The following is a 19,026-nucleotide window of genomic DNA, read 5'->3' on the forward strand; positions in this document are numbered from 1 at the left end:
GTGCCAAGTTTTCAGTGGCATATTTATAATTCGGAAGAGAGCACGCTCTCCATTTACCTTGCTCAGTGTCCAATCTATGAGGTTTTCACTTACAAATTCAGCTGCCTTGTCCCATATTTTGTGGTGGGAGCTCAAAAGGCACCTGCAGAATGGCACAGAGGATTGCGTGCTTCTCCCTATTAAAGGCTGGTAACCGAGTATTATGAAAGAAACCTAAAGAAACACCACAACACGAAGTCTAAAAGATAGAAAACCATGACTAGCTTCTGGATATGGTAGGACTTTCCAGCTGTGTGTCAACAGATGCACCATTTGCTTTTTTGTGGCATTGTGCATTGCAGGTTTTAAGCATTCCAGGCCTGAACTCCTCAGTTTTCCCTCTGGATGTTCTTACGTTTTAAGTTTTTCTTCCAAATAACTTGAGTTAGCTGGATATGTAAGATTCCTGTTAAATGAAATCGTAAGTTTGGCCCTGGAGCAAAATCAAAACTAAAAATCAGTTTGCAACAGTAAGTATCTATTTATGGGCAGAAATGCCTTTGCATGTGCTGTGCTGGCTTAGATCCTGCTGCATGTGGGAGAGTGACCATCCCCCCTCCCCTTTGATAATGATGGATAGTGGAGGTGTCTCCAACCAGCTGTTCTGAAGGGTAAATTATCATCTGTATATATTATACTTGTAAAATGCATTAACCATCATTGTGCTGAGTATCCACAAAACTACTAAAATCACAGATACAGCAGGCACTAATTTTTTTTTGAACAAGCTGTAACTTGCTGAGTTTTCTATAAAAGTCTTAATGTATAGGCTAGGGAAGGAATAGAATAAAAAGAGACTTCTAAAACTTCCCTCCTCCTCTCTTGCAACCTGTTGAAACAGGGTTAGTGCCTCAGCTCCTTCTGTGCTCCTGGGTTCAATAAGCAGATTTCTCCCACTAGTTCAGAGCAGTATGAAATTTCCCCACATGTGCATTTTGGCTTTTGCTAAGCTCAGGTTTCATGTCCCCAAATTTTATGTTCTCTGTGCCTTTTTTTTTCTTGGAGATTTTTAACAGATGAAAGGTAGTGAGAGAAAACACAGCAACAAATATTATATCAGATTAAATTACATTTAAAGTTGTCATTTTCTACTCTTATATGGAAAATTGGGGAACATTTCATAGCTAGGTAAAAGAGACTGCCAGCTCTGCAATATAATGCAGTTGTATACTAAAAGGATCTCTCATACGTAACAATGAATCTTTAAAGTACTGGACTGTAAATTCACAACATATTTTTATATAGTAAAGATGTCTATTTGGTTTTGAGGTTTTTTCTTATGCTTGTTTTGCATTTATTAGCATATAATTTATATGTGGTTAGTGTTTTGTTTACTGTGACAGCTGGTTTTGCAAGTTAAATGCAAGGAATAATTTCATTGTTTTGTTAAAACACTCCAAACTCTGAGTTTTTCTGTAAAGCCAATCAAGTTATTATCATTTGCAGGAAAAGCTTTGAATTGGTTAGATTTTGTTATGTTTCCATGGTTTCTCCCTTAATACACTCTAGTGTTGCATTCTTCTGAGTTGTGCCATGTAATAAGTGTTTGGCTGAGTGTAAACCCTAAGTAAAACATCTGGCTTTGAAAACAGAAGCTAATAGGATTTGCCTAGGTAGGCTCCCTTGGTGCCAGCACTATACTTGGGTTTCCTGCACATGTTCCTCCTGGTTTTATGTCACCAACATAAAGGAAGATGCCTTACAAGTGCAGTCCGGGTAAAAACAAAATAAAACAAACAAAAATCAAATTATGTTCCTTGGACTCCTGTGTAGCCCATGGGAGGAGGACTAATTGCTTTTGTTGTCTGGGGTTGCCTGTGTCTGAGCCCTGCCATCTTTCTCTCACTTTGGACTCAAAATCTTTTCTTCAGTGAAACTATGAGCTGAAGGCGTTGAGTGTAGTAATTCCTGGCATTTCTAGAAAAAACATGCAGTGAATTTGTCTAGCTGGAAGTGATACAGCTTCCCCCTTCAAATTAATTAAATCCAATGCATTTTTAGAATGAGGTTTCAAAAACAAAGCTGAAACCTGAATGTTGTTCTGTGGGAGCTTGGGTTCCCATGGCTATATGTCTATGACAGCAACATTTAATCCTCTTTTTCACCTCTTCTGAGGGTTTCTGAGTGGAAGAATAGCAAGCGGGCCCTGCTCGCACTGCCTTCACCTCCTTGGATTTATGCAATGTAAGAAGGTCTTCTGGGCTTCACAAAGCTTGGGCCAGATGATGTCTTCTGCACTGAGGGCTGCTAATCTTTCTGCCTGAGCTGGCAATATCTAGCTTCCTTGAGGTATTTTCTTCAGAGAGCACCTAAGTACGGTTGTTAGTGTGGAGAAAGGTAGCCAGAAAGTAGGTGTAAGGGAAGGAGTTGCTGGTCCCTTCCTCATCAGTGACTCAACTCTCCGCCTTCTGCACTGATACAGGAGAGGGGTGGAAAAGGGACAGCCCTGAGGTGTTGTGCCTCTGGCAAAAATGACTGCAAACAGCTGGATCAGTTTTATTGGTATAGTGTTTATTGGGAAGAAAAGCAAAATTTAAGCTTATTTAAATAAGTAAAATATTGCTGTAATCTTATTTTCTGCTTTTGTGAACATCAGAGTTTCACACAAAAAAAACCCTGGTTTTTTTGCTGCTTTTGGATTTTTAGATTTTTTTTTTTAGTAAGACATGCAATTTCTAGAGACTGCTTCTGTATGCAATAGTTCCCAACATTGTTGCCAAATAAAGGTAGCTTTCTGTTTCCCAAAATGTTTATCAGTATATGCTTATATCATTTCTGTAGTACCATTTCATACTCCCCCTCCCAAGCACCATCTGAGTTTCAAAACTGATGGTTTTATCTAGTTAAATTGTTCAAAATTAAATACTTTTTTTCTTTTTTTAGTTTTCCTTTCATTCTATGTATCATATTCCAGATATGGTAGTGAAAACAGGCAAGAGTACTTTTCTGCTTGTTTGTAAACAGCCTGTAATTTTTAATGGCAGTTAGCATAATTATTTTAAATTCTGTGAGCTGATGGCAGATGATCAGCAGTTTTTATTTCTTTTTCCTGTGGGGTTGTTTTGCGTTGGTTTGGGATTTTTTTTGTTTGTTTGTTTGGTTTTTGTTTGTTTGTTTTGTTTGTGGTTATGTTTGTTTGGTTGGGTTTTTTCCTCCTCTCTCTTTTCTCATGAGCAATTCAGAGTTGAGCTGAAAGTTTTAAATTTACACTTTTGAGTGTCTGGAAGCATATTTGGGTTTCCCCTAGTTAGTTTAATAGTTTGGTGGGCATTTTCCTTGTGCCTTGTTAGAAAGTATTTTGTGAGTAAGGCTTGTGCTTGGGGCAGGATTTTGGATTTTTTTCCCCCTCTTCCAATATATCTCTGTGCCAGAAGTAATTTGTATGCGGTGTGCATGATTAATGTTGGCTCTTACCAGAAGAGCAGGTGAATGACCTGCAAGAAGCTTGTTGGGAGAAATGCTAATTACTTAGATTTAAAGCTGTTTTAATTGATTTTTAACTTCAGAATTCCAGGTGCATAAATACTGCAAGTGTAGTTGCTGTAGAATGCATAGCCACTTTTTCCATAAAAATTGAATCTGAGTACTTGGTATTGAGCTGTTTCAACTAGGAATGGAAAAGTAAAACATCTTCCTTTATTGCAAATCCTAACCTAGAAAAAGATTGAGAAAAGTCTTGGACATCTCAGTTATCTGACAATCATGTTTTAAATATAAAAATGAAAGGCTGTTTGTTTCATCCAAGTGTGAAGTCTTTGGTCAGTATTCTGGTGAGCCCTTCTAAATGTTCCATGAAAACATTCCTCCTTCTGAATAAAAACCAAGCCCACCTAGGCTGGTATCTCCACAATTAGGGCTCTAACCGAATCTATAGTGTAATGTGGCCTGTCTCATTAAGCATTAATTACACTGTGTCGCTTTATCTCTACTCCTTTTAACCTCCACAGAGCAATCTCTCCTCTTCCCCCTTTTTGTTTTTTTACATTTATTTTGTAGTGTACATCATGTAACTTTTGATGGGTTAAAAATGAGGTCTTATTTCTGGTGATTTTGTAGCATGAGAAGACTAATTGGTGCATGCTGCTTTCTTATAGGCGAGTAGGCGATTTAGTGAGTCTAGTAGATGATCAAAGTATAGAAGAAAAAAACCAACAACAACAACAACAAAACACAAACCAAACCACAAAAAACCCCCAATCAAGGCAAATAAAGCCATTTCAGGAAACCTGCAATGAATGAACTGCTTGCCTGCCTGTTCCTTACTGAGGGCATCAGGTTGGTTTCCTTATCAACAACCTGATAAACAAATCACAAGGATAGGAACTGCACTGAAAATGCACTGAAGTCCTAAATGACATTATGAATTCATTTAATAAAAAAAAGGCAAAGGATGATGGTTACATGTAAGTAAGCTTGATTTACATACCAAACAATAGGATGGAATCTATGAAAAAAGAAATGGCAGAGTCCTGGAAATATGATATGAAAGGTAAAAGCCAGCTTGGTTTCGTATTCCTTGGAGGAATCAGGAATCAAGAACATAAAAATGATTCAGTTAGTAACAGCGTACTGAGAGAGGGACTGAATAACAAGGTGGTGTTTTACTGATGAAAGACTTACTTAGAATGATAAAACAAAATAATCTTATTGAGGAAAAATTGCAGAAGAATCTCATTATATGGAACATGCTGTTCCCCAATTTCAGCTGATGGAAGACAGGGCATCTCCCTGATAGTTTTTCAGCTAATTTAACCCCTTTTCTCCTCTTGTTTCCTGGCAGTGCCATCCTGCCTTCTCATGTTTTAGCACAGGTACCCACTTGATAGTCTTGTGAACTGCTTCAGGGAGTTGATTGGGCCAAACTGAATCCAGTAGAACAGGAATAAAGTTAAGTGAGTAGATCTCGGTTAGAAACTTTAACTCTTTTAAACTGCATCTGCGTTAGGGACTGGCAGGATAGTTATACCAGCAAATTCTGTTTAAAGTGAGTGTAGCTGATGGATCTGTGTAGTACTCTGTGTGCAGTTCGTAACTCAAAATTTTGTACAGTGATATACAGTGAGATGACTAGATTTTTGCTTGTATGGAACAGCCCAGAATGCTAGTTGGCAGGTTTCGCCCTCTCTCCTTCATGCACTGAGTGACACCATTGGGATGTAAGACTGTGCTCTACTGCTGTGGAGAAGTTGGTGTGCTTCTAGGGCTTCAATTTAAGATTTAAGTATAGAGAAAATCTTTCTCCTCTTCCTGTATTCGGGATGTATCAGGCAATAAGGAGAATTACCCCAGTTTTTTGTTGAAAGAGAAGAAGTGAGTTTGATTATGACTGTGCTGAAAAGATTCTTGTGTGTCAAAGCTGGGAGTGAAAAATTCATGGTAGCAGCTGCCTTGTCTAGTTTCAGCCCAAGGCACTTTGGAATCACTGAATTCTAAATTCTCATTTACAAACTAAATATTTACAATGCAAATGTTTGTATTTTTAGTGCAAGTCCCTGTAAAGAAATGCTCTATTTTTTTATTTGTATAAAACCTTTAAATTTTATCTGGGAAAGATGGTGAACAGTGATCCCACTGTTTTTTCACTGCTCTCCACCACCTGCAGTTTTAACATAGCTAAGTGTTGTTCTATATTGCTTTCAATGTTTTGTTCAGTTCAGTGTAGATCTGCACCTTTTAACAGGATCTCAAAAAAATTTGAAATGGGTGGTTTTATGTTCGTGGGCTTCTTCAGGGCAGCACTGAACAACTACAGCTGGAGGCACTGCCAGGGCAGACACAGTTCTGGCTGTGTGTCCTTCCTGGCATCTTGAGAGACTGTGGCACAGTTTTTTGTGTTTGTGTGGTGGTTGGTTGGTTTGTTTGTTTGTTTGGTTTGTTTTTCCTGTTTGTGTGTTTGTTTTTTGAAAGTCTGTCAAAAGTGCCAGCTGTTTTGATTTCCTCTGCTATTTTCTTGTTATAGTTGAATAACCAAGGTAGGTTGGAAGGCAAGAATTTTATTTTTGTTAATTTGTCCATCTCCTGTTACATTAACTCTTGGCTCACGTGCTGCTAAAAGGTTGGCTGAACTTCATCAACTTCTTGCATCTGAAGTGATTCTTGTGCAAAGGGCTCGCTGAGGTCCTCCCGAAGCACATCTGCCCGTTGCTTGCATCTTGCAGTCAGCTACTCTCTAGGGATGGTGTTAAACAGGTAACAGAGAAGGGAAGTTTTTTCTTTTTGCATTTGTTTGCCTTCAACTGGGAAAACTGTTGTTTCAAATATTGTTTTTAAATGCTGCTAAGTTCTGATGAGTTTTATTTCCTGCTTGCTCTAGGAGAAACCCAAAAATTGTTTCTGCTCCGTAACTGTGGAAGCCATGTTGTTAGACTTTTTGTATCTGGAAGATAGGAAAAGTTAATTTACAAGTTCAAGGAGCAAGAGACCTTTCCACTTCCTCAAACAACTGAAATTCTGCTTTTGAGAACATTCAGGAAAATTAGCTGCTGCTTGTTCTTTAATGAACCTCTTTCTCTTTTTCCTTGGGATCTGTGACCAAAAGGACAACCATATGCATGTGACTCTGTGGTACATCAGCATGTTTGACTGTGAAGTCAAGTCCTGATTTCCACGGACTCTGAGAAATGTCTGGGTGAAAATGAAAAGCAATCTCTTCTCTGTGTTGTTCTTGTCAAATTGCCCAGCATATTCTTTAAACTAGAATACCTGAAAATAGATGGCATGATGGCTGAGAGATACTTTTGCACACCGAGTTGGTTCTTTCTGTTTATGAAATGGGAATATCATGTAAGTTTGTGCTTCCATGTTGATTTCTTATAATGACTTTCAGTGTTTTTGCCAAGGTATTCTTTTCAGGGCTTGTGAAAACCATCTCCAAAATCTCATTCTAGTTTTATATGGTGTTATTGATACTGAGCTAGAAACAAAGCTTCAGCTTCTGATCATTTCATCACGTTTTCTTCTTTCAAAACCAGAGTGGTTGCAATTTTATCTTATTTATAAGAGAATTCCAAGAAATGGGAAGTTCTGGTGATATTTTTTTCTCCTGCCAGATACGATCTGAAAAGGAGACTAAAACAAGCTCTAAAGTGGAAATCCTCGTATTCCTGTACTGGTTATAGGTGGGTCTTTGGCTAATTAGTATACTGCCTAATGTCCTAGGATAAATGCAGTCATTTGCATAAAAGTACTACAACCAGGATAGCTTCTTCCTCTTCAGGGAACCAGTATAGAGTATACTGGGAAAAATATTTGTATGTCTTATGAAATATGTTTTCCGGTAGACCTTTTTCTTGTGTATGGCAGACATACATATATGTGGAATTCTGCACATTGATTACTCCCTCTTGTCAGTTGAGTCTTTTAGCATCCCTGACAGATCAGCTGTGGAGGCTGCACTAATCCATCATTACATACCTCTGTTTCTGCACAAGGTTACTGCTTTGTTAGCAGCAGTGGCAGGATGTCGCTGTTATGGGTCATTGTATTGAAGTCACTGGACAGATTCATGTCTAGTTTAGATGGTCTGAGAACTAATAATCTGGGCTGAGAAATAGTGTAGCTGAGGTGCAAGCACCTGTGGACTTCTGCCATAAGAAATTATTGTGGAGCAACTCTGAAAATTACATTACATTCAACTAATGTCTGCACTTATTCAGAGAGACAAGCTATTGTAAGAATACAGTTCTCAACTAGCTAAGAACATCTGTTCTCATGTTTATCTTGATTGTCTCCCAAAGGGGTATTTCTTCCTCTCTTTAATGAAGAATGATCTCCATATTTGATTTGCTATGTGCATTTTTTGCTTCTCTTGGAGGACTGAAAATATTTCCTGAATTTTGCAATCAGTTGAGAAACTTTGTATTAAAACCTTCCTGTGGTGCTTCTAGTCCCCTTATTTGAAAATCCATTTTCTATGTCATTTGATACTTATTATGTCCTCCTGAATTGCTGTTTCCATCCCTCTGAACCTGCCTCAAGAAGCTGCTGTTCAGAATACCTGAAGGGTCACTCGATTCAAGTGTCTTTTCTTAAACTGCTGAAGGGCTGCGAACATTTATTCTTCTCAAGCAAAGAGCTACTTTTGATAGCCAAACACATATTTATTGTGCGTAATTTTCCTGAGCTACTCCAGCGCCTGTCATTTAACTTGGTATTTCTTCATTCTGTGAGTGCCAGTCCCGCTTTTGCTGGAGCTGAAGTGGGCTGTGTTACACCAGGACCGCTGCAGAGCTGATGAGCTCCACAGGGGTTGCTGCATTTCTGAAACCTTCATGGGCTCTGAAGTTTGGTGGCTGTTTGGGTCCCTGTAGAGCTCAGAGGTTCTTAGGGGCTGAAACGAGCATAATTGCAAAGTTGGAGCATTCACTGGGCCTCACCAAATAATTGGCTGTCCCAATTAGGCAGCTGTTCTTCCTGCTGAATAACATTCAGGAAGGTAAACGATTGCCAGCCCTGTAAGGTGTCCCAATTACCTGCCTTAAAATCAGCTTAAGTGTCGCGTAGGGCATCTCTGTTCAATGAGTGAAACAGTTGCATGCATCTCGATGGGGGCTGGTGTTTTAATGACACTCCCAGCAGGGGCCTGGTTTCATATGGGATAGTAGGACTGAAAGGATCTGCATCGGCTTGAGGGAGCGGTGTGGATCAGAAAGGTGCAAAGCTGATGGGTGCTGGCGATGAATTGGTCTCCCTCTGTGTACACTGTTGGAAATCACTGCTAAATTATAGCATTTAATCTTGGCATTTGTACTCTGCAAGCTTTTTTCTATGTATGTGGGATATTCTGCCATCAGCATGCCTAGACTCTGTGAGCTTTTTCAAAAAAGATCTGTTATTTTTTGTATTTGTTCATCACACAGAATGGAATCAAGAATGCTGTTTCCTCTTTTTTCTTCTGTAGCAAAACCTTTTAATTTGGAGCAAATCAAAACTGTGAAGTTACAGCTGTATGTAGTATAGTGATTTCTGATGCCTTTTTATTGCCTGGGTTTACCTTGCATACCTGAGAAACGAAAATTTAAAAATACCAAATCTGAAGATGCGTAGATAAAAGTTTGTAGGGAAATACGATCAAAGCTTTTCCTGTATTTGTTCCTAATTTTTATAGATGGGATAGCCTTATAAGATAAGCCAACATTAAGATAAGAAGCGTTAGAAAGCATTCCTGTTTCTGGACCCAGGCAGGCTTGCTGGATCCAGTTCCAGCTTGTCTGTATATTGCACTTTGCATCTAACAGATTTGGGATTGTCCAACATGGAGCCCCATGCCGTGCTGGTACCACTGTACAGTGAACATGCTACATACATATGTTTTATTTCATTAACATTCAGAAGGTAGTATAGATTTTTTTTTTCTCTCCTCTCATGGGCTAGAATTAAAATCTTTATTCCTGGGTTTAAATTTTGTAGCAAGGTGTAGCTAGGTGAGGAGCAAACGGAACAGTAGTCTTCCAGTGGTTTATAAATGGCATAATTTAGCACAAGACATTACTTTTCAGTTACTATTTTGCTCTGTCTTGTGTGCTTTGGTGGTGGCTTTGTTTGCTTGTTTGTTTGTTTAATGGAAATAACTAGATGTGTTTGAAGAGGATGGGGAGGAAGGAGAATGACCTTTACCATGTCTGTATGGCTGGCTTACCATCCTTCAAGAAGTCTGTATGTCGTAACATCTTCCTTTTGGTATGGTCTCCGTATGGATTACTTACCAAGCATTGTATAATGAAACAAGAATCTGTAAGCCTTCCAGAAAGGAGGAACCGGCACACATGTGAACAGTTTGCTATTACCTGAGATCTCTGTAGCAAAATCTGTAGAAAGATCATTGCAGTAATAGGAATTTACAGTCCTGTCCATCCATCCCCCCAGCTCTCCCATGGATATTAGTCCTGTCTCCCTTGCTTTTTAGCAGCTGCAGTTAACTTAAAGCATTGTTATGATGGGGGCATTTCTTACAGCTGTTTTACACAATTCTTCCCATCCCCTCCTACTTCTGGAACCTGTACTTGCTCAGCTGTTGCAGACAAGGGTCTAAAATGCCCTTTCTGAGTAAGAAAGAGACAGTTCTTGGCACCTGTGCTGGATGAGGCAGCTGCAGAAACCTCTACTCTACGTGCAAGTGGAAGTGTTCATGGAGCTATGGGCTGGAATGCATTCAGACTGATGACTGATTTTTCTTTTCTTTTTAGCCCAGACCTGTTCCTTGAATCCAGTTTCCTCCATGGCCATATAAGCTGTGTACTGGAAACAAAGATGATGTGCAAGAAGTTGCTTAAAAGCAACTGTTACTGAAAGAAATGTTTGTCAAGCTATAACCTGCATTGCTTTTACAGCGATGAAAAGCCCAGCTTCCCAAGTCAAGCACAGCCTTTGATGCCATCAGCTGGAGCATGGCTGGTTCCAAAGATTTTTAATGGAGACATTAAAACCTGTAGGCTTTCAAGCAGGGTGGAGGAAAACAAATGGATAATAGTGGAAAAAAAAATTATTGGAGAAAATGAGCAGAGGTCACTGTAGCTGACTGGAAATGCTACTAAATTTTAAAGCTGGCTCTGTGTTTACATATGCTCCTCCGGCAAATGAAACAGGGTTTGTTTTATGAAGTCCAGGAAGGATTTTCTTTGTTACCAAACTTCCCTTACCTGTTTTTCCTTGAGTAATTGCAGCTTGCCTGAGAGGTGAGAGGGAGACAGGGAAGAAGATGAAACTGTACAGCAACTAATGAGCTGTTTAGGCCTGAAAAATCGGTCTAGCAGGGTGGCCAGAACCTTGAAACCTATTAACATTGATGAAGTATTTGGAAGTCTAGGACTTGACAGCTGGGGCAAAGAAGGACCTTTTTAAAGAAGTTTCAAGAAATTCATTTTTGTCTCATCTTTCTCACGTGTGTTTGCTGGCAAAATGCTGCCTGACTTTTTAAAAGTTTTTTTAAGTTTGTTTTTTTTTTTTTAGTATATAGTTCTCTTATTGCATAGGTTGACCAGGTGACTTGCTACTGTGCTACCTTACCTGACTGTTTCTTCCTGATGGAAAACTAGTTTTTCTGTAGAATTCATTCATGCCTACAGAAGTCTCAGATGTTCTCTTCACATATTTGTGCTCTGTGTTTGACAGGCACATTGCTCCACAAAGAATGACTCACTTGGGATCGAATAGGGCAATGTTTGTGTTAATCATCAGCTGCATTTCTGTCTGCAGATATAGCTGTGCATTAAAACAAACACGCTGTAGACATGAATTAAGGGGGAAATATGGCATGGAATTTCCTGACTTTTTAAAATTAAAAAATATATTCTTTGCCAAGAATAACTTAATCTGCAAATGTACCTTAAATGTGTTACACATTTGTTTTTCTTAAAGGATGGGTGGCCAGGCCTCTTCACATGTGGGCACCATATATTGACATGTTGTGATTGTGTGATGATCTGGGTTAGTTTAGAAGCTTCAGATCTTTCCCAGTCTGGGTTATTTTGACTGAGCCAGGTTAGGGAGCACCAGATACAAGCAGGTATGCTGGCAGACATCCTGGGGTTATGAGAAGCAATTTAGGACAGTAGTTTTCTTGTCTGTCCCAGCTGCAACAACACGACAGAGCAAGCTTCATTGACACGCTTTGTCTAATCTGTTTATATTATATATTACTTCTGTTTAGTTAAGAATTCTGTTAACAACCCACAAAAGTAAATTCTTTTTCTACCACCTGCAGAAAAAGGGCAAATGTTCTTACCCCCTGCTAGTCTGCAGCCATAATAAAGTGGATTCCCTTGCTTTACCTTAGGCTTAAATGGAACTAGGTAACTTCCCTTCCCCCATTACTTGCTAAATAATGTTTAAACATGTGCCAATATATGCTAACATGTTTTAAAACTTGCTTCCCCCATCTTAAAAGATTTTACAGAGTGTTTTGCCTGGTCAGCGGATGCAAGCCGTGCTTGTAAACATGTTGGCTTAGCTGCCTGTCTCTGAATTTCTTGGGGGGTACGGGGAGTGGGGAAGCATGTGAATTGGTCTTCCATCAAATCCACTTCACTCTGTCACATATGACTGCTATATCCACTATAAGTGCACGCTCCTAGATTTTCCTTTACCTCACCAATGCACTGACCCATGTTAAAGAGGCTGTTGTACTTTTATGATAGTCTGTAATATCCATCTTTGCTGTTTAATGCTGAATTCTGAGGTTATTGTCAAGATTTGTTGGATATTCCCAACTTTCTTACTTGACTCAAAGCAAGAAAGAAACATTCAGAAGTATAGCATGACATAGTACCATGGGTTTCTCTTAAGTTGTTTTTCTTCAGCTTTTTGTAAATTAATTTTATTTTATTGTGTTTCACAGGACCATGCATACCTTCCTTAGCCAGTAGATCAGACTTCCAGAGACACTGCCACTTTTGCCTTTACTGAAAATTGTATTCTGTGTTCCAATTGTAGATTTATATGTGACTGCTTTCCCTTTTTATCTTTTCTCCTTTTTAAATAATAATAGGTTCATGTATTGGACAGACTGGGGAGAAGTGCCAAAGATAGAACGTGCTGGGATGGATGGTTCGAGCCGCTCCATTATAGTTAACACGGACATATATTGGCCAAATGGACTGACGCTGGATTATGAGGAAGCGAAACTTTACTGGGCAGATGCTAAACTGAATTTCATCCACAAATCAAATCTAGATGGAAGTCATAGGTAAGGAGTTTTTGTTTGATGTATGTAATGCAGTGCTTGTTTTAGAAGATGTTGCTTAAGCAACATCATAAGATGTGTTGCAGAGAACTGTCATGTTAGCACTTGCAAAATTTTAAGCAAACTAGTGCTATCAGAAGCTTTTATCCTTCCCCATTCTCCCCTTTCCAACACTGAAGCTGAATGTGTGATTCTCTTTGGGGGTATCCTGTAACTCTAACTAAGGCTTTTCTCAGAACCAGTCCCATAAGTAAAACCTTGAATCCCATTCTTAATTATGTATGACTGTGTAGCAAAATTGTCCCTTTTTAATAGATCTTCTGTGCTCTGTTGCTAAGGTATTCAGAAATGGAGAAAATAATCTGAAAAAAAAGGATCATAATGTACTAGTATTTCAGTTTCATTAATCCTAAGGATTGGGAAATTAGTGGAAAACGGTCTTTACAGAGAACTATGCTAAAGTAACTCTTTTCCTCAAACAGTTTTATAGCGATGATGTGATTCTTTTTGATCCAGTCACAGCGACTTCTTAGTTAAGGTTATAACTGGTACTTTTTATATATGCGTTTATCCCTAATTTGACCCTCATTGTTAAATGTGATAGCTCTGGCAAGTACTGTTTGCACACACAACTGAGTCACAGCTTATGCCCAAGGTATCATATAGAGCTATGATTTTTTGAGGTTTTCCTTTGCAAATTTTTGTGAAGCTTCAGCTGCTTTATCTAGGCATGAAATAGCCTTTCTTATGCTTTTCATTCTGACCTCTTCTCTTCTTTCACCACAAATGTTAATCTGGCATAAAGAAATCAATCGTATTGACAAGAGAGGTGTTTGTGTGGACTCTTGAGTAGGAACAGAGGCAGCACACGTGAAACATATCCACTGTCTTCCTGTGGTATTTATTTGGAACTCCACAGTTTCTTGTTATGCTGGTTCGGGAGGTTATGTCATTTTCTTAAATTCTGCCCGTTAAGAGACCAAAAGTTCATGCAGTATTTTTGTAATGGTGTTTGTTTATAGAAGGTAATAGGAGTTGGATGAGTTTTACATTTGTGTCTTTGGCTATACATATTATAACTAGTTTTGTTAATTCAGAACATCGAGATAGGGATATATATATTTTGAAATAGTCCTTCATTTGCTGTTTATTTTTTAAAAAAAAAAAAAGAAAACTAAGTAGTATCAAAAAAGAGACAAGTATTTTGTGGTGATACTTTCTTTGAAAAAGGAAGACTGGTGTAAGTTTTCAAGCAATGGAAAGGGATTAGAATTGTCATGTACAATAACTCAAGTATTTTTTTTAATTGATACTGGTTAACTGGAATACCCTAACATCTCTTTCTCTGTTAAAAATGATTTATAGTGTAATATAGCTCCCATGATAAGAATAGAGAGATCATGAAACCAGATGTGTAGCAGAACTTTAAAAAGAGTCATCCCACCTGAAAGCAATCACATGTGGGGCTCAATGTGACAGCTTGCCACCTGAAAAACTGCAGTTCAAATGTGGATTTCTCACATAAAAACTAAATGCTCACAGTTGCTGTGGGAGTAACAGAAACAAGCAAAACAGAAACAACCCCACCTTCCACACAGCAACGCCAGGGAGGAGAAAGTACCACTCCAAAATGACTACCAATATGATCACACCTAAAACACACTTCAGTGGCTTTGTCCAACAGGATAATTTGGTGGCTCGTTTTATTCTGGAGTCACTCCTTTTTGTGCCCTTCTGTCCATAGGAGAGGAAGAGGGCGGCTTTAGTGTAACAACACGCTGCTGCAGTCTGGCTGATGCCCCTCTAGGAAGAGAGCGCCTGCCTGGCACTGCGTTAGCTGCACAGCACCCCCTGGAAAATCATGCAGGATGTGGAGATTATTTTAGAAAGGTTAATTGCTTGAAAAGTGTCCACTGATCAAAAATTGACACCATCACCCTCCAAATCTGTGTGTTTTTTCCATGGAGCACAAACCTTCCTGCATTACCGAGTATCTCCAGCCATTCTGGCGTCAGAGCTACTGCAGTGTGTCCCGCTGGCACTGCTGTGCTCTCAGTCTTCTTTTGCTGCAGACTTCTCTACAGTTTTTCCCTTACTTGTGGTGTGTTGTGCAGCAGTGTAAATATACATGGTTTTGGTGTTTTGTTCATTCCCTGACCTACCTTTGGCTAACCTGGAAGCGATTCATTCTGGAGATGAGGCTGTGAAGATGCAGATCTTTCTTGGTGCAAGGGGCTGACCAACCTTCTCTGTCTGAAGAGAGCTGCATCCAGCAGCTGTGTCTCCTGACACAGAAGTGAAGTCACCTGGGTCCCAGCAGTTACCTCATTCCAGAGTAAAGTCTCTGGAATTGATGAAACCTGTAACAAACACCTGCATAGACAAGTAATTTAGATTTTTATATCTATTCATACTTTCTTACATATTCATTAAAACCAAAACAATTAGTATAATATTTTAAAGTTTTTTTGGTTTTATTTATTTTTAACTGATATTGAAATTTATCAGAAATACTTCATGGCAGAATGCTAATATGTTACCATTTGAGGGAGGGAATGGGTAATTGTTTTTACAGAGGAAAGCGCATATGACTTCCCTTAAGCGCTCAGCAGTACACACCACTTCTAACAGCACCTGTTTTTCCCTAGGCATGTGAGAAAGTTCTGAAGATTCAGAACATAGTCAACATCTGTATTTAAGCATTTTTGGTTTGTTTTTTATTCTTTTCAATTACATCATCAGAAGGGGAAAAAGGAGAGAATTGCAGAAGTTGTTCTACAATGGGACTTCTGTTGTTTTTTGTTTTTTCTCTGCTGTAACCTCTTAGCCTGGGCCTGTCTAAAGTGATGATTTTTTTTTTTAATACTGTATTTCAGTTATTCAGCAATCCACCTTTCTCAAGATGATATTTTACAGCCGTAATTCTGTATTTTGGCTCTTGATTATTTTATTAATCTTTTTCAATAACAGATTTTCTAATAGTAAAAAAAGAAGACCATTTCTAATTCTGCAGACAAAACAAAGCCCCTTGAGATCTTCCTTTCAGGTGAAAAACAAAACCACCAAACCCACAAAGCCTTCAGTCTTTTCTCTTAGTCATCCCCCCCAAAAACCAAAACAAAACAAACAAGTTGTTCTCTGAACAGTAGAACTAATAACATTCGGGGTTAGAAAGATTTCTGCTTACCCCTCCACCTTAGCTAGTTCCTTTGGCTTCTCTCTGTATGTTCCTATGCCTTATGCGGACACCCCCCTTTTTCTTTTTTCTTCGCTCCTTCTTGCCATCCCTCAAATGCACCTGTGGTTTCTCATATCCCATCACTCAGCATTAGTTGTCCCTTGCTCCTGTGTCCCCTGTGCACTCTTGCTGGGTCTGGCAGCTCCATGAAGTGTTCCTGGGCAGCTTATTTCAGCTGCTCTTCATTGGTGGGGCAAATGCAGGAGGCTTAGGGTTGCTTGTGTCTTCACAGCCGTTCATTTGTGAAGGAAAAGTTGTAAAAAGTAAAAACAAAAATATTTCTGCGGTCCCTGGTTTCCTGAATGGTTGGCCAGGAGATACAAGATGTGCTGGGTATGGAGTTGGAGGAGATGAGTACTGAGCAGACACACCTAGGATGATCAAATAGCCTTGCTTCCGTGTGAAATAGATGACATTGTGTGATTAGGCCAACTTTCCTCCACCACAACCTTTTAAAATCCCCTTTTAAGAGGGCTACCTTTTAGTGTCATTTTCCTTAAGAGTTAAGAATGGGGGAGGACAAGATCATTATCACTGAGCACATAATTTAACTTAAAAGAGACTTTTGGGCTTATTTAGAAACTACTAGTTTTAGTGATTTGTTCTTGATATTTAGACCGTTCTAACTGCTGTTTTATTTTTAGAAACTAAGTTTAGGTTTTTTGTTGCTATCTAAATTTCTCATGATAAAAACAGGGTGTGTTTGGTTTTGTTTTGTTTTTTATCCTTGCAAAGTGTTACTGGTTTTTCTGGTGCTTTACCTACTGTCAATATGTCTGGGAAAATATGCTTCTGGAAGCTGGAGCTATTGAAGAAATGAAAAGGGCAGTTGAGTAACTGAAAGACATATAGCTTCATAAAAATGCAACGTTCTAGATCTGAATATTTTTGGTAACTTTTAGCAAGGAAGCAGATGAGTAAAGATTTGATTTATCAAGTTTTTTAGTGCTGCATTATGTGAGATGGGTAAGAGTCTGTAGCAGATAAATTATTGTAAAAGCTTTGTGTAAAGCAGGATGACATGACTTTTAATTGTTTCGGGAGGAGTGAGAAATATTTAGAAGGAACTAACATCTTTATATTAAAAAAAATCCAACAGTTCAAAGAAAACTGCTTTTCTCGTTTGGATGGTGAGAGAAAAATATGATGTAAATAGGAAAATATTTCAATTAGTGTCACTAACGGTATTAAAATACTGAGGTTCAACCTCAACGGTCTAAAATTTCGAAGGAATGAAAGGGAGACATTATCAGCATATTTCTAAATCTGTAAGAAATCCATAACTTTTTTTGTCTTTTTATTCCTGTAGTCTATCACGTCTACACCTGGCACTACACAAGAATTAAAATTTAAAGATTTATATGTCAGAGAAGGATATTGATATGCATGGATGCTTCACTTCTTGCTTGCAGGGGTCTGGGTAGTGGAAGAGTACAGTAGGCAGGTGGGAGGAATATGCAGGGGGAGAAACAAAGGAAGCCTTGATTTTTTGTATTTTTATTTTAAAATTTATTTTAAATTTTTTTCTTTTTGGTCACCTCTTGGGCAGAACTGAGATAATCTCCTGTATCAGCCCATGAGCCTATGCATCAAAACTAGTAAGCAGCATGACAGTGCTGGCAGTAGCGCTCAGTAAATATGTGCTAGTGTCATGAATTCGTGAGGAAACCTCTACAGCAGATTTCATGGGGATGATGTATCGTTCGTTACCTGCTAGCCCTGGGACTTATTAGCCCCAGCTGCTCCAGCGATGGATGCGTTAGAATAAAGAGGAAGAGCACAGAAGTTGATGACTAATGCCCTTGGTTTGCCAGCAAGAGAAAGGAACAAGCAGTTTTTCATGTCAGAATGTAATAATTAAAAAATGAAATTGGTGCATAGAAGAGATGGTTTTGTTTTTTGCAGCTCTCGCCCCACTCTTATCAGAGCGAACAGTTGCTTTTTGTGGGACTAATTAAACAAAACTGAATTGCAGACAGCTCTCCTGTGAGTAGAGTACCCGAGATAGGTTGGCCTGCTAAGGCAGCTCTTGAATTAATTTTCTCTGCTTTTACCCTGCAGCAGCCGTTCTAATTAATAAGTTAACACGTTACTGGCTGAAGGGAAATGCACTTACAAGGTCCCCCAGGAAGTGTTTGTGCTAATGAGATGGGTTTTCAGGCCACTGTAGGAAAACATACTTTCAGCAACTGTCAGAAAGCTGTGAAGCTCTTGCGAGGAGGTGAATGTCTTAAGTTTGCACTCCAGCATTGCTTTTTTATTTTTTTCCTAGTGTCTGTTTTCAAGCATCAGCTCGTGTCTGTCCGCCAGATGATTGGTTGCAGATTTGATAAAACGCTAAAAATACTGTCCCTGCATTTAGAAGCGTTGCTTTTTCATTATTTGCGTATAATGTGTACAATATGTGACATTAAGTGCAAGGTATAACATATTGTGTTCTACATGTATCTTTGTGTATATTTCTGTGAGATAAAAATGCTTAATACCCTCAAGCAATGAAGAAGAACAAGTCTATGGTGAAAAGCCTGTTTCAGTACCTCACCAGAACATTACAGGCCAGTACAGAAGACGAATAGTGCCCTAATTAAAACTGTTAGAGAATCCTGCATGAGCAGAATTAATTAGATTATTTGGACACAGAGCTAGCGTGGATTTCTTGGTTCTTCCCCAAGGTACTTCTGAAATAAAATGCTGGAAGGGCGGAACTCCAAAACATCTGTAGTTGACTGCGCGCAATACACATATGCTGTGTATATAGCTAGAGTCACTAGGTCACAGAGCTGTGTATTTCTAGACTTTAAACAAAAATATGTAGTAGGGTGTGATTAGCCCAGCTGGATCAATGGAGCAGATCATTGATACTGCTTCTAAGATCTGAGATGATAAACGCAGAATTAGTTCAGTATTACAGCTCTGCTGAGAGCAGAAGAGCAGCTTCCATTAGGAAGCGTATAGACCACTCTGCAGTTAGTGGATCTACTGATGCACCTCCCTTCTGAACCTCCTCATCTCCTGCTGCCTTCCCAGTCTCCTCCCCTCCTGCCAGAGGCCTTTCTTCTGCACTGCCTGT

General features: G+C 39.0%; 1 protein-coding gene across 5 annotated transcripts in view; it reads left to right on the forward strand.

Annotated features, from left to right (window-relative positions):
• Nucleotides 1–19,026, forward strand: part of LRP6 (LDL receptor related protein 6) — a gene marked incomplete at its 3' end in the record, with an annotated part of 121,893 nt that overhangs the window by 38,379 nt on the left and 64,488 nt on the right. For 4 of the 5 annotated variants that reach the window (XM_080361350.1, XM_080361352.1, XM_080361353.1 and 1 more), the window contains exon 3: nt 12,524–12,721. The exons of the other annotated variant lie outside the window; for it this stretch is intronic. In XM_080361350.1, the coding sequence (XP_080217476.1) occupies nt 12,524–12,721 (198 nt within the window). The remainder of the gene's footprint in view (nt 1–12,523; nt 12,722–19,026) is intronic. 5 annotated transcript variants of the gene reach the window in all.

Source organism: Nesoenas mayeri, assembly GCF_963082525.1.
Source record: "Nesoenas mayeri genome assembly, chromosome: 1".
Taxonomy (NCBI): Eukaryota; Metazoa; Chordata; class Aves; order Columbiformes; family Columbidae; genus Nesoenas; species Nesoenas mayeri.